The sequence below is a fragment of the Lytechinus variegatus genome, chromosome 2 (genome assembly GCF_018143015.1).
Source record: "Lytechinus variegatus isolate NC3 chromosome 2, Lvar_3.0, whole genome shotgun sequence".
In the NCBI taxonomy this organism is placed as follows: domain Eukaryota; kingdom Metazoa; phylum Echinodermata; class Echinoidea; order Temnopleuroida; family Toxopneustidae; genus Lytechinus; species Lytechinus variegatus.
In genome coordinates this window covers 12,238,898-12,253,808 of record NC_054741.1, presented here as the reverse complement: position 1 = coordinate 12,253,808, position 14,911 = coordinate 12,238,898, and the positions used below count along the sequence as shown (strand labels likewise).

The 14,911-nt window shown below is 35.2% G+C and overlaps 1 protein-coding gene across 1 annotated transcript in view; it reads left to right on the top strand.

Moving 5' to 3' along the window:
• The first annotated feature begins 204 nt into the window (after positions 1-204).
• Positions 205-14,911, top strand: part of LOC121407342 (hydrocephalus-inducing protein homolog) — a 95,063-nt gene continuing 80,356 nt past the window's right edge. Inside the window, 16 exon segments of the mRNA XM_041598380.1 lie at positions 205-366; positions 3,463-3,623; positions 4,420-4,545; positions 5,422-5,541; positions 6,099-6,233; positions 7,272-7,471; positions 8,037-8,161; positions 8,489-8,690; positions 8,931-9,057; positions 9,423-9,698; positions 10,463-10,754; positions 11,181-11,395; positions 11,893-11,993; positions 12,650-12,785; positions 13,486-13,650; positions 14,489-14,641. Of these exon segments, the coding sequence (XP_041454314.1) occupies positions 3,495-3,623; positions 4,420-4,545; positions 5,422-5,541; positions 6,099-6,233; positions 7,272-7,471; positions 8,037-8,161; positions 8,489-8,690; positions 8,931-9,057; positions 9,423-9,698; positions 10,463-10,754; positions 11,181-11,395; positions 11,893-11,993; positions 12,650-12,785; positions 13,486-13,650; positions 14,489-14,641 (2,502 nt within the window). The 5' untranslated portion in view covers positions 205-366; positions 3,463-3,494.

Below are 14,911 nucleotides of genomic sequence, written 5' to 3'. Positions count from 1 at the left end.
ATGGTTATTTTTACTTTTTTGTACACTGTTTTTTTTTTGAGAAAAAAATGGGCCTGTTCGGGGGCCTATTCAATTCTTTTATCTCTTTGGTATATGCATATTCATCATGAAAAGAGCTGTGTTTATTACAGAGGCGTTCATTCGCCCATTGCCCTAATTTGCATAATTGATAAGCTTCGTACAGCCAATTAGAAAAGACGATAGTTGAACACTTGATGAATCCATGACAACCTTAAACAGCTTACGAGAAAATGGCGATAAAGATTTGTTTTGATGAGAAGTATTGCTACAAATTGTGAAATATGGATTGAAACGTAACTTATGATTTTAACAATTCGATATTTTTACAGCTAATTTTCCTGCATGGTATGTATGACGATTGAATAATTGTGAATGTTTGTTTTTAGAATTTGATGCGACTGTTCGGGACGAGAACAAAAATCTAAGTGTGGTCCCATTCGTGTTGTTTTGTGTAGGTAAACTACTGGAATGACAGTGTGTGGCACTGCCGCGCCATCACTGGGTTGATCGTGAAATGATCATGATGATTGTGGAGGCTAACGACGTTAGAATCGCTAAGATGACATGGTTGGATTTGACTGGAGCTAAACGAATGCTAACTTGGATTATTTTGGAGAATTTTGAGTGTAATTTATCTAGATCTAGATTCTAATTTCTACTGTCTGACTGAAATTGGCCGTGATGACATTTAAATTAAATGATGTTGTCTTGTTGATTTATGAATTTGTGAATGAGCAGCGTGTCAAGTAGACAGGAATAACTGTTGTTTCTTGGGATTTATTTAATAATGATTTCTGAAATTTTACTATCATCCCATTTCACCAATGGGAGCCTGTTTGTTAAACATATTTGTCTATTTTTAATTGCAAAGTTCATGATCAAATTCCATCTCAATAATTCATAAAATCTTGAAATGTATCCCAATTTTTCACTTCAAATTGCATGCCGTTTAATTTATTTTTGATCTGAAATTTTACAAGATATGATCCTAAATTTGTGAAAAGGTTATAGTATTCGGAACAGAGCCAGGGATTTCTACATTTTTAGCAAATTTTGCTGCGACCTCGCTTCTTAAATCTGAGCTATTTTAAGCCACTGAGTCTCAGTGAGTGCTCTGGGTATATGGCATTCAAGGGTTCATTACATGCTGTCGAGCACAAATCAAGCCATAGAAGTTGTGTGTTATGTACACCAGAAGTGGGATTGCAGCATGCGCGACCCACTAGTTAGAAATCCACTGCCAAATGCGGTTTATGGTGCCATTATACTAATACTGACCTCGCATTACTTGTGAGTGGGTAGCACATATTCCACATTTTTTAGGGAAAATTTTGACTTTTTAAAGGGGATTTTAAATTAAAATCAGGACTTTCTGGTGGTACATGTAAGTAATATGATATTGCCTATGTATATAAAAATGTGTTTTGTGTGTGTTTTGGTGTTTGACTATACTCAGTATACTGGCTTGTGAAATATTAAAGTTTGCCATGTAAAATCTCGGCACATGTCAAATTTAGATCTAGATCTAATGCACCCAGAATTCAACATGTGCCTCCATTTGACGTGGCAAACTTATTTCAGCACAGCCAGCACAGTCAATCACCACAACACACACCAAACACATATTCACAAGCACTATCACTCATGAATGTCCCAAATTCAACTCCAAAAAAATATTTCGCTATTGAAAATTCAGATTCTCTGCTATATTTCCAGAGCTCAGCACAATTTGGTGGCTCTTGCATGCACTGACTTGTGAATGTGCGATACCCTATGTCAAACAAAGGGCGGGGCTGTCCAATCGCAGCAGCAAAACTGGGCAATACATTTCTAGGTCTTATGAATTAAGGAGATGGAAATTTAAAAGAATAATTGCAATAAAAAATACACAAATAAATTTAACAAACATTACACAAATTTCATTTTGTGAAAAATTTTAGAATGAAAAATATTGCAGAAAAACTTAACAGATTTCTATACATATAAATAAAAAATTTCATTTCATTTAAATGCCATTGGAAATGATGTTTTCTTAAAACTGGTGTTTGCTGAGCTTTGAAAATATTTCGGTTGAAACAATAAGCATTCCAAAATCTTCATGGAGCCACAAGGTCATCATACCTCATCTAATTATCACAATTCAAATTTACTTGCAGACAATTTAATCAATCTTAGTGGTGAATTAAAAGTCAAACTTTCATATGTGAAGCTCCATTTTATTAGCTCATCCAGCCCGAAGGGCCAGATGAGCTTATGCCGTGGTGTCTGTCTTCTTTCGTCAATGGTCTGTCGTCCGTCCACAATTTAAAAATGCTTCTTCGTCATTTCAAGTCTGATTTCAATTCTGTTTGCTTTATATCATAGTACTATGTGGATGATTCAAAACTTCTACAACAGAATTTTGAAACTCATTGAATATGCTAATTTATGCACATGTTTCAAAATTCAGAAAATATGCTTCTTCATTTGTTGACCGATTTTGATTTTTTTTTTGCTTCCATCTGATAGAGCTTCACGAGGTTCACCAAAATTTTACACAGAAATTTTGAATTTATTAAAAAAAATTTTATGCTTATTTTATGCACAATTTTTCACAAATCACAGAAAATGTCCCTTTTTTATTTGCTGACCAAATTTGATATCGGTTGCTTTATATATTAGAACTCTTGATGGGAAAACAAAATGTCTAAACGGAATTTTGAAATTTTGACTAGAAAATTATTTGTGCTAATTTATGCAAAATTTATAATCACAAAAAATGATTCTTCTTTTTTATTTTTTGACCAGTTTTGATTTTTTTTTCATCCAACTGTCAGAGCTACATGAGTGTCAACAGACTTCCATACAGATTTTTGAAATTTTGACTAGAAAATTATTTATGCTAATTTATGCAAAATTTATTCATAAATAACAAAAATTGCTTTTTTCCTTCACATGTTGATCAATTTGAATTTTGTTTGCTTTATATGATAGCTCTAGGTGGTGATACAAAATTTCTATATAAAATTTTGAAACACATTAAATATGCTTATTTATTTGTTGACTGATTTTGATTTGTTTTTGTTCCATCTGAGAGCTACATGAGATTCAACACAGAATTTAGAAATTTTGACGAGAAAATTATTTTTGCTAATTTATATTATTTTTTTTTATAAATCACAAAAACATGCTTCTTCTCTGTTATTTCTACATCAATTTCAATTCTGTTTCCTCAATTAAGGTCACCAATATAATTCACTACAGTGTCAACTGGGCTGAATTTGAAAATTGTATTAAATTTCGTTGCAAAATAGCGAATGAGCTCCACATCATTGATGTGCTAGTTTTTAATTTTTTTTGCTGAATGACTTCTTTAATTTTTAAGCCTGATACAGAGTAGGTCAGGTTCTCCGTTCTCATATGCCCAGTTTTTATTTGCCTACAACCTTATATCCTGTGCAGAATTCTTGAACATACATACACACACCAGTAAGATGCCTACTGGATTTGAGAAGCAGACTGCCCAGAGGGCTACAGACTGTGGGGAAACGCCGCCCTACGACAGCAAAGTTACGGCCCCCAGGAATCCCAAGCTGATACGAGGTCCTAAAGAAGAAATTAAGGTATATTAAACATAAATTCCACTTCTGATAATGATCTCAAGATGAGTTTGAACAGAACTCAATTTAATAGAAATGCGTAAATGTGTCTCATAATTCTACAGTAGTAGGAAATGTGTCATTGCTGAGAAATGGGCAAAGTATTAAAGCATGGCGTTTTGGCTGGGCGATGGGTCTTTTCCAGGGATCTGTTGGCAATCGTCAGTGACCTTACATTTCAGCTGAGATTCATATTATTTACGATGAGGTTTATCTAATTTCACTAGATTTAGATCTTATTGTAACAATTGACATTCATTTTAAAATATTTGTTACTGAAAATATTGGCTGCTGCAATTACTTGAGTGGACATGTAGCATTAATGTACATGTAATTCGTTGAATGGAAAGCTGAAACATTCAGAAGAACTTCTTGCTATTGATTTGAATAATGTATTTTCTTTTATAACTTTTTGTGTTACTAAATTTTGATAATGTTATCTGTAATCATTTTTATAGTTTGCAACCTTGAAACATACATGTAATATGCTAATGCTTTCTGCTGGACCAACTTTAATTTTCAGAAAAGAAAAGAGCACTCTTCACTTTTTGAATAATACTTTTATATACATACATCTATTCCCAGTTGTATAAAAATATGAAAATCATTCTTTTGTAGAAAAAAACCCAACTTTGTTGCTTTTTTCATGGCTTTTCAGTCATCTTGGTTGTCATGTTGATGATATTTTATGTTAATTCATATTGATCAGATATTGTTATTTTGCAATCTCAACTTGAGTTACCTTTTTTGTTTGTTTCAGATGACCCCTTCTTCATTTATGAAAGAGATATCACAAACAACAGAAGAGAAGCTTGCAAACACACATTCAATGTACATTCCTAAGATAATTGAACTCATGGATATGGGTGATAACACTCACCAAAAGGTAGGTACATGTATGCAGGCGTGGATCCAGAATCGCTCTTTTAACTGGGTGTGAATCTGATTGAAAAAATTGACGAGCAAAAAATATATACCGGTAATTAGTCCAAAATTGATGGACATTTCCACAGTACCCCTTGTCTGTGCATATATATATCAGCACAATTCTAATCAAAGTGGAATGTAACAACCTCAGCGTTTAAATTTCATCTGAAATACAGAGACAGATATTCATTAAACTCAGTCCAAGTGATTAAAACAGCTCAAATTGCAGCTTTTCTCATCAAAGTCCACATTATTGTGTGCAAATTGAATCAATGGGTTTGCTAATATAGGGTACTGCTGTGTTTTTTTTCAATATAATATTGACAGCCTGCGGTTCATTGTAATAATTTTACATTTTATTTGGATGCGATTTTTGGCCCATTTACAAAATATAAGAAACAATATCAAATCAAACTTTTGTGGAATTTTAATTAAAGTCATGTTAATCTTCAGTCTACTTTAGGTGTGGAAACATGGGACCATCTGTACATCAATTTACATTTGAAATCTAAAAACTCAAGTCTATGCCTATATACGTATGCTGAGTAACGTAACAACGTTTTTTAATTGTTTTTTATGTACTTTAATTTAACTGTAGATCTAATGCTTTGTATTTTTGTGTACAGAAATTTGATAATTTTCTTTTTTTTCAGATTTGTTTATTCACAATCTTGAAGAAATATAATGCACAGAAAATTACATTCATTTATTTATTTGCTTCCTATATATAATGTCTTTTAATAAGTTTTTGTTCCCAATAGATTTGTCATAGGCAGAGTAACCTAGACACGATGTGGTTTATGATTTATTATTGTTTGTCTATTCCTCTCTTCAGTTCTCAATGGTTGATATAGATGAGCCATTGTTCCAGCCATTCCCTTCAGAGATCACATTCCAACAATTTGAGCCTCACATCATTTACGAAGTCCCTCTTCTACTTAGAAATAATGACAAGGTAAAAGGAAAATGTGTTTTTTCTGAACCCATCCATTAATAATAGTATATGATTTTGTAATTCTCCTTACATTTTGTATGTACAGCTTTCCAATCTGGATTGTCATTGGTGTAACATTCAAATAAAGGGGTCTTTTTCTCAAAACCATCTGAAGATAGAGGTTGTTGCTAGAGCCACATTTGCAATCAATTGTAAACATCAGGTTTACCATCAAGTAATCAATTTTACCTGTATTAATAATACATGTACCTAGGTCACATTTGCTCTACGACGGCCGTACGGTGAGTCGAAAACCGCCGTTTAACATTTTTTTGTCCAACTACATATAGGTGGTTTGAAGTAAAATAAATAAAACGGCTGTTTTCGACTCGCCATACGGCCGCTGTAGAGAAAGTGTGACCAAGGTATTAATCAATTTACAGGGTAATGAAAAATTTGTGTTTGTGCATTTGTTAACATCCAAACTCTCTGTTTAGTTTATTGCAGTATTTGAAAATATTCCTCCCTGTATCCTACCCTACTAAAAATTTCTGACTGTCATGTGATAAATTTCATAGGTTTCCCGGCTAGTCAAAGTGTACCAAGCGGACTCGCCCTACTTCAAGATCATCAGTCCTCCGGATGTAACGACCAAGGTTGCTCCTGGTATGGCAACAATCTTCAGAATACAGTTCACTCCATCAGAGAAAAGGGTGAGCAGATTAACAATTTATTGTTTTTTTAGTATTAAAAATTGATTTAATTAGATAATAGGAATTGGTTTACAAATCTGTTTCCAAAATTAAAATAAATGTTTAACATCAAGTACATATTATACAAGGCAAATAAATGAAGGTATACAACTAATGAAAGTAAACTGATGTAAATTTGGATTAACCCAGGAAGATGGTCAATTTATTATGAAAAAACAGTTTTCTCATCAAGACTTATAATCCAGCAAAGAGTATGTTTAACATTTGGCTCTTGACATGCCATGAGCTCATCTGAGTTGGTCGTGGGACAACCAAATCACACAAGGAAAAGTTCCTCGGGTCAGACTTAAAATTTACTCTCTCCCAAATAATAACTCCAAATTAAATGATTCAGACAGTTGGTTATGTTGGACTAAGAATATATGGTCTTTGAAGGTCTATTAACTTTCGACTAGAGGTGGATAATTTAGCAGTCGTCAGGATGAAAACCTGGAAGATACAATGCAGCAGTTCAAACTGACAATGATTATTAGAATTCCAGCTTCTTATTAAATGTGCATCGTCTCCACTTTGTTGGGGAGCAGTGATCTCATTTGTTCCATTTGCATAATTAAAGGACAGATATTATTTATGTCTCTTTGGTAATCCTCACCATTCCATTTATAAGCTAATAGTGGACTGTTCTAAAGTCCAAGACTTACTCGATTTGAATATCAACAACACAATTTTTCACCCAAAATAATCATCCATTTAATCCATTGGAAATTTATTCCGCATAGTTAGATATACATGATCATGTATGGAAAATGCATCAGATGGTGGATCATCCAGTCCAAAGTGAATAAGATAGTTTGTGTTTACTTATAACACACAAAAAAAATACAGAGAAAGTGATAGACATTAGGGATGGATAGAGAATGCATGTTCTATATTACTTGTCACTCTTTGTATGGCCGTTGGTTTGGTAAAACCATGTCTATCTTGTAAAAGATATCATATTCATGCAAGTAACTGTATGGTTTTGTGACCTATCAACAGGATTATATCCATGAACTGATCTGCATGACGGAGAGGGAGAAGTTTGTAGTCCCAGTGAAGGCCATTGGTTCCAGGGCCATGCTGGATTTCCCTGATGAGGTCAACTTCTCTATGTGTCCTGTCAAGTACCCTAGCACAAAGACATTACTGGTCAGGAACATAGGCAACAAGGATGCACACTTTGCACTCTATGCTTCAGGGTTAGTCATCGTAAAGTCATAGGCCCGTATTCTGAAGTCGGTTTAACTTAAACTCTGGTATAAAGTTGTGGTTTAAGTATGGACAGCCAATTATTACATAGATCACAAACAGTAGAGATATCATATTTCAGCTTATTTGGCTCTCAAGTCATTCATAATTGTCTAGGAAGTATAAATAGATGATTGTCTTCACCATCGTTGAATCAGGAAAGAGGACAATTAACACAAGAAACATACAACTTAATAAAAATTTTGACAATTTTGGCTTCCCATAATTTTAGAACAGAGTTAGACCTGACTTCAGAATACGGGTCATAGTGAACTGAATAGATACTAATATATCCATACAAATTTATGCTATATTATCTGTGTACATAGGAATGATTATAGAGATTACTGTATACTGTAACTGTTATAGTTCTCAATTAGTACAATTTATCAATATAAGTGAATTTTACTACTTGATTGTAAGATGCAAGCAATCTTATTGATTACCATATTTTATTTGTTTGCAAATGTTGGAACACTGCATGTAAATATTTCTCTTTCATGTTTCTCACTGTAGACCATTCTCAGTTTCACCAGAAAATGGGACTTTGGCAGTCAATGACAGTCTTCAAGTAGAATTGACCTTTCAACCTTTGACCGTTGGAGACCACAACGATGACCTTGTCATTAACTTTGACTCAGGTATATAAAGATGTTGCCATTCTTCTGTGCATTGAATATGTGTTTTTCAACAAAAAAACCCTGCTAACTTTGATTCTTATGTTCCCTTTTTTCATCATAAATTTACTTTGATTAAAAATATAATAGAAATATGCAACTTTCTGATAGCACATAAAACAAATATTTCTGAGCGAATCGCTGTTACTTGTTATTGATATTGACAGGATCGAGACAGCGTTTGACATTAAACAAATCAAATATATTTTTCTTTAGAAATGCAGTTCTCAAAGAAACAAAAAACCTTTAACTTGATCAATAATTTGCATATCTACACTTGTATCATAACAGGTGAAGACATCTGTGTGAATCTCTATGGTGGCGCCTACGATGCCAATGTGCGACTTGATAAGAATTCTTTGCGTATTGAGAACACCTACATCTCTATGGCCAATCAAAGGACAGTTACCATCTCAAATCGCAGTGATGTCATCGTGCACTACAAGTGGAAGCAGTGTGCGACGGCAGAGGAGGAGCAGCAGCAGAAACAAGGGTGAGCATTCAAAGATATTTTGAGTACTATTTTGTTCATTATCATCATCGTCATCATTGTCACTCATATTTTCCTGGCTAGTCTTTAGTTGGAAGCTGTCGCTGGGTTTTGTCATGAAAGAGGATGTATAGTCTGTGAATGTAGGGGCTTTACTTTCTTCTAAGACTGATTTTGATGTAAAATATTCTGACACTGTTGTAATGCATGTCTCTTTTATATCTTTTTTTCTGTACTGCACAGGTTTTTTGGTCACATTGAATCTGAGCAGCAAATGGAGCATGATGCGTTCCTTCAAGAATGTATAATGGATCCAACACTGAGGGATCGTATGGCTATCCTTACACGAACATTCCAGAACAGACGCACGGTAAGAAAACCGGGTTACTTACAGATGGTCTACATCTGCTTTTGCCACCTTCCATTTGGTCTAATCATAGTTCGTCAACAACCAGTCGTCTACTACACATTTTGGTCCTCGCCCAATCATAGTTAGGCTGTACCAATTTTGTCTAATATTCACTTGTTATAACACAGTTTAGTATAATTGTTTAAATGAATTGTTCATGAATCAAATTAGTTGTTGGGTGAATCATTTATATTCATCTCAAACTTAACATGTTTAGACCGTAAAGAAGGTTTTCTCTTGAATAATTTTGAGATGATAAGACTGTTTTAAGAACTAATAGAGAAGAGCTTTTGATAGAAATGACTTGTTTTCCCATTTCTTTGTAGCTTGTTCAAGGGGATGAATTGCTGTTCTCGGATGATGCTTTCACTATCATGCCAGAAGAGGGTGACATTTGGCCAAATTCCACCTGTGAGATCAGTGTAGTTTTCAAACCTTCTGTCGCCAAGGCCTATAATCAGATCGCCTACTGTGACATTGTCGGTCGGGAGACCCGACTTCCACTGAGATTGAAAGGAGATGGAATTGGACCCCAAGTATTCTTCTCCTATGATACCATGAACATGGGCCACATCTTCATCAACTCCAAGCATTCATATGAGGTGAGTGATGTGGCGGATGTTCCTGGGGTCAGCTTCACAGGAATGTTCATGATGTTATGCATGATCTTATGAGCAACTGGAATATGGCAAACTGTATGTGTCTCTCTGTGGCATTAGTTGCAACTGAATCATGCATATTTAAGAAAAATTATTTTTAAAATTTCCACTAGATTCTACTTGCAATGATCAATACAGCGATGATGATCACTGTTAGATCACTTCTTTTTTTTTGCCTTGACAATAAATTGATAAAAAAAATACACTCATAGTTTGGTGAAAAGTTTGGAGCTTTTGAACTAACATTTTGGCACTTCTCCGGTTGTTCATGAAGTCATGGGAACATTAAATGAAAAGATGTTTAAAACGCTCCTTGGTATTACATATCGAAGTTCAGTTTGACCTGCATCTGATCATGAAACAAAAATGTTGGCATCATACTATTGAGTTGTAATACACTTTATTTTATGAAATAAACTGACCTATCATCATAACATAAATGTATAGTATACTCTTGGAACAGTGGAAACAATGTTGAATAGAATGAATGAATCTGTGTTTCTGATGAACTAGTTATGAAATATCTGCCATACCACTTTTCATTTAGATAACCTTGTTTTTACAGTGCAATATTCATCTTCATGGTTTTCTTCAAATTTATTTTTTACAAATGGCTTATGAATAATAGTAAAAATGCATTTTGCTTGCGGTACAATATGTACACGAAGAATTAGTATATTCACCCTGAGTTTTGTTTGCTGTTGTAGGTGGTTCTTGGAAATCGTGGAGATATAGATGCTGCTTTCCGGCTAGTCCCCTCCGACTCCACTTTCGGGCCTTACTTCAACTTCTCTCCCAGCTCAGGAGTGCTTGAACCTGGAGCCTTCCAGGCCATTGATGTGACCTTCTCCTCCCCTCACCTGGGGGACTTTAGCGAGGACTTCTACTGGGAGGTGCAAGGGTTACCCTACCAGCACAAGCTCAACTTCAGGGGCTGCGTCATAGGTCCTACCTTCCATTTCGATGTCCCACGGCTTAAGTTTGGTACCATTTCATATGGTAAGTGTCTTATGAATTATTGGTCTATATTTTGGACTTGGATTTAACATGTACAATGTGAATTATGTAGATAGCAAAGGAAAAGGCAAAACATTTTCTATGCTTTTCCTTGTGTTTACCTGACTTATAATATCAAAATTATTTACCCAACAATGATTTTACAAAAGAAAGGCAAAAAAATTTATGATACATGCTTTGGCATCTTTGCTTCACTAACACTCTAATTTTGTCAAAGACAAGACAAAGGGAAATGCGAAATAACAGCTAGATAAATGCTTAGTGTCTTTGTAGCTGGATAATTGATAAAAGACTTCTGATTATATGGTTCAATGGTCATAGTTTGTACTGTACATTGCAATTCTATTTTCATGTTTGAAATGCCAATTAATAACATTGATAATTGAAAATAATCTTTTGTTTCTGAAGGTTTCAAGAGCACGGAGGTAGCCACCCTGGTGAATACAGCCCTGGTGCCCATGAGTTTCAGCCTGAGAGTCCCTGGGGATGGTGAGGGTGATGTGGTGTCTGCTACCAGTGGTGAGGTGACCCTAGGAAGATCTAATTTCAGTACTCCTGCAAAAGAATTCCAGATCATTCCATCCTCTGGCATGGTTGAACCTCAGAGTGAGGTAAAGATTGAGGTCAGTACACTCATCTTGAATGAGTATTGATTTCTTGTTTGTTTGATTTTACTTTACTTTTTGATTTAATAGGTATGTGAATCTTGATCAATTGCTAAATTGTTGTTGCAAGAAACTTCAATTCCAAAGGGTAAATATTTTTTTTTAATAGCGTAATGGGGCATTGCTAGAGAGTTGAGCTGCAAACTGAATGCAAGTCAGCTACAAATTTGTGTTTATTGAAAGGACTTATGCTTGACTTTTTGGACGAACCTTTGATTAGGAAATGAACATAGGTTTCTCACGATGCCCTTCAAAGTCCTCAAGCACATAGGAAACCGGAGATGGATGACATGTATCAATAGAGTTTTACTTAGTTCTTCCCTAGTTTAGATAATTGGTATATCTATTAGTAGTTAAATGCGACATGATTCTCTGTTTCTAAAGGTTGATAGGGTTGAGTTGAGATCATGTGATGTATAATTAATATCAATTCCATAAACATTTATTTTCACCAGGTTGAGCTGACTTCCAATTCTCTCAAGAAGTATGACCTTGCCCTTGTTGTTGATGTAGATGGAGTAGGACAGGAGTTGTTGTCTCTTCCTATATCAGCTAAGTAAGTATCAAAAAAAAAATTCCAAACTTTTTCTTTGTTACCTACTTGCTTCCCACTTCAGTTTGAGATATTATCACCACTTGAGTTGTATAAAGTGCTATTAACCCTTTGCACATGAATGTTGCGAAATTGCACAATCTTAAATTGAATGCCACATTTATACTAATTATTTAATTCACATGTTATCACTTGTGATGGATGGCAACAGGCTTTTAGTAGTGTCCCTTTCACATATTATCCCTATTTACAATAGATTGCAATAGACGATCTGTAATTTGTTGTTCAGACGTTATTACCACTTGCAATGGATGGCAAAAGGTGATCAGTAATGTGTCATTCAGATGTTCTGATAGGTAAAAACACATCAAACGCCATTCATCAGCAGCATTGTTACATATGATTCACCGCAATGCATAATATGATGTATAATATGTTATGATGTTAATTATAGTGAAAGCATTAAGTTTTATGCTTGATCTAAACTCCACTGAGACCAACCAATAGTGGTCAGTCACTAAAATGTAGTTAATTTTGTATTTATTTATAGATAAGGAGTGCAGCCATTCTGTGAGGAATATTCAAATTATCAATTAGTCAAACTGTTCGTTCATATCAGGGGTTAGTCAGTTTGAGAACAAGTTTTTTTTTTTCTGCAGATGTGTTGTGCCTTCCATATCGGTGGTGACTCCTATCCTAGACTACACTCGCTGCTTCTTGAACCACCCATATGAACTCAGCGCTCGGCTCTGCAACGATACAGACCTTCCAGCAAAATATGACCTCATTCCTCAAGTAAGTTTGAATGTCATTGTTAACAATGAGGGATTTGTTGACCATATGTTCATTGATACAGGGTCATTGTATAAGAAGCAACCGTACAGTCTCCATTTATTTGTGGTGCACCTGTAGTGTGCTGTGAGTGCACCACATTATCCTAAATAGGAAGAACCCATACAAGAGATGCAAGCATCCAAAAAACAACATGTACTCCATTAACGTTTTCGTGTACTATGTTTTGGGTACCACTTCCTCACATGTTTATATCATGAAAACAATATTTAATGAGACTTGTCCTGAATTACAGAAAAGAAGATAATCTGTACTTTCTTATTGCTTAATTTCTTAATCAGAATTCCATATACTATTTAAAAAATGTGTTTTTTCAAAAAGATAGGCTTTTAAAAATAATTATGTCTTTTGGTAAAAGGCATACTTTGTAAAACCGCTGACGATATAATGAATATATAATGAACAATATATTCATCTTGGATACATGACTTAGATTTTGAACCCTCCCCCCTTCTCTGTTGTAGCCATGCACCTGGGTAGTGGCTCCTATCCTCTATGTTTACTTGCTCAAAATATTATGAAACATGTCACTGATAGTAGGTGGCCAGGTAAACTAAAATTTGATTTGACCTAGCCTTGAGAGACATATATATTTCCTTGCATATGACATACCATTTATTGTTCATTACTGCCTCCCCAAAAGGAAGTGGATGATATGACACCCATGCTGTTCAGCAGCCCGGAACCGACAGGGATCTTACCCCCTCACACTACCCGTAGGGTACCCCTAGTCATCACCCCTCAAGGGCTGGAGGAACTAGAAACATATGCAGAGTTCAGCATCTTTGGTAGCATGGAACCACCCCTGGTGAGTCCTATGTCTTTGTTTATTCTTTTGTATTTTCTGGAAAAGATTTTGCCAGCATTGTGAGTTCATTCTTGATTTGTTTGAATATTCAAGGATATTTGATGAAGATAGGAAAAGTAAATTTACAATGATATGAAGTCCATTTTCTATCCTTTCCCCTTTTTGTGTGTGTTTGTGTGCATGGGGATGGTAGTATGTATGTCGATATGTTGTTAGCATCAGCCAGCAAGCTAAAAATTTTAGCCAACCCTGATATACATGAATATGTATATTTTTACATTGTTTTAGATTGTTGTATAATGGAAGTTTACATTTTGCCTTTCAAGTGATGGAAAGTCAGAGTCTGCAAGAAAATGTGTATAGGTATATCCGATTAAACTTTATTTATTTTTCAACCATCAATGTATTTAGAACTGTTCTATAATACAATGATGGCTTGGTGACTTTGCATGCAGCAGAGTTCTTCAAAAAGGGGCGTCTAATTGGAGTGCCTTTCAGATAAAATAATATGTTATACCGTTACTAAGCTGCACAAAAAAATTATTGAACATAACTTTGCAACCAGTGGAAGACTTATAGATCTGTGGTTTCAGATTCCAGTGTGCTGGGTTCTATTCCCACTTGATGTGCTAGTGCCCCTCTGGTAAGGCATGTATCCTCATTACCAGGTCCCTTGGAGAGGACCTTAAGCCAACAGTCCACTGATTACTTGCTCACAAGCTTTTGTGCTTTCTTAGCAATCGGGTAAAATCACCTCTGTAAATTACAGTTCCCTAAATAAGAAAAAAAAATATTGATTGAAAATCTAACATGGCCATTTTTCTTTGTTCCCATGCAGCAAGTGGTGTTGAAGTGCATAGGGGAGGGGCCAGTGGTCCATGTGACCCCAGCTGAGATAGACTGGGGTCAAACTCAGGTCCTGAAAGACATCTCAAGGGTCGTGACCTTATCCAATGAGTCTCTCATACCTGCCCCTTTCTCAGCACGTATGGTAAGTACAGTCTTAAGTTTGCAACAAGCATTGTGAGTCATTAAAGTGATTTTTTTTTGTATTTTACTTGTAGGATTTTAATAGTAACTGTCTGTACTGTGTGCGCCTCACAGGCAACTGACTGAATACTCCCCAGGGAGTGGAGGATGTGCACACATTGTGTGCGGGAATGACTGATTGAATCCGATGACCGGGGTAATAATATAACTGTAAAGCGCTTAGACACGTCGTTCCGATGGATTAAGCGCTATTTAAAAGCGGATTATTATT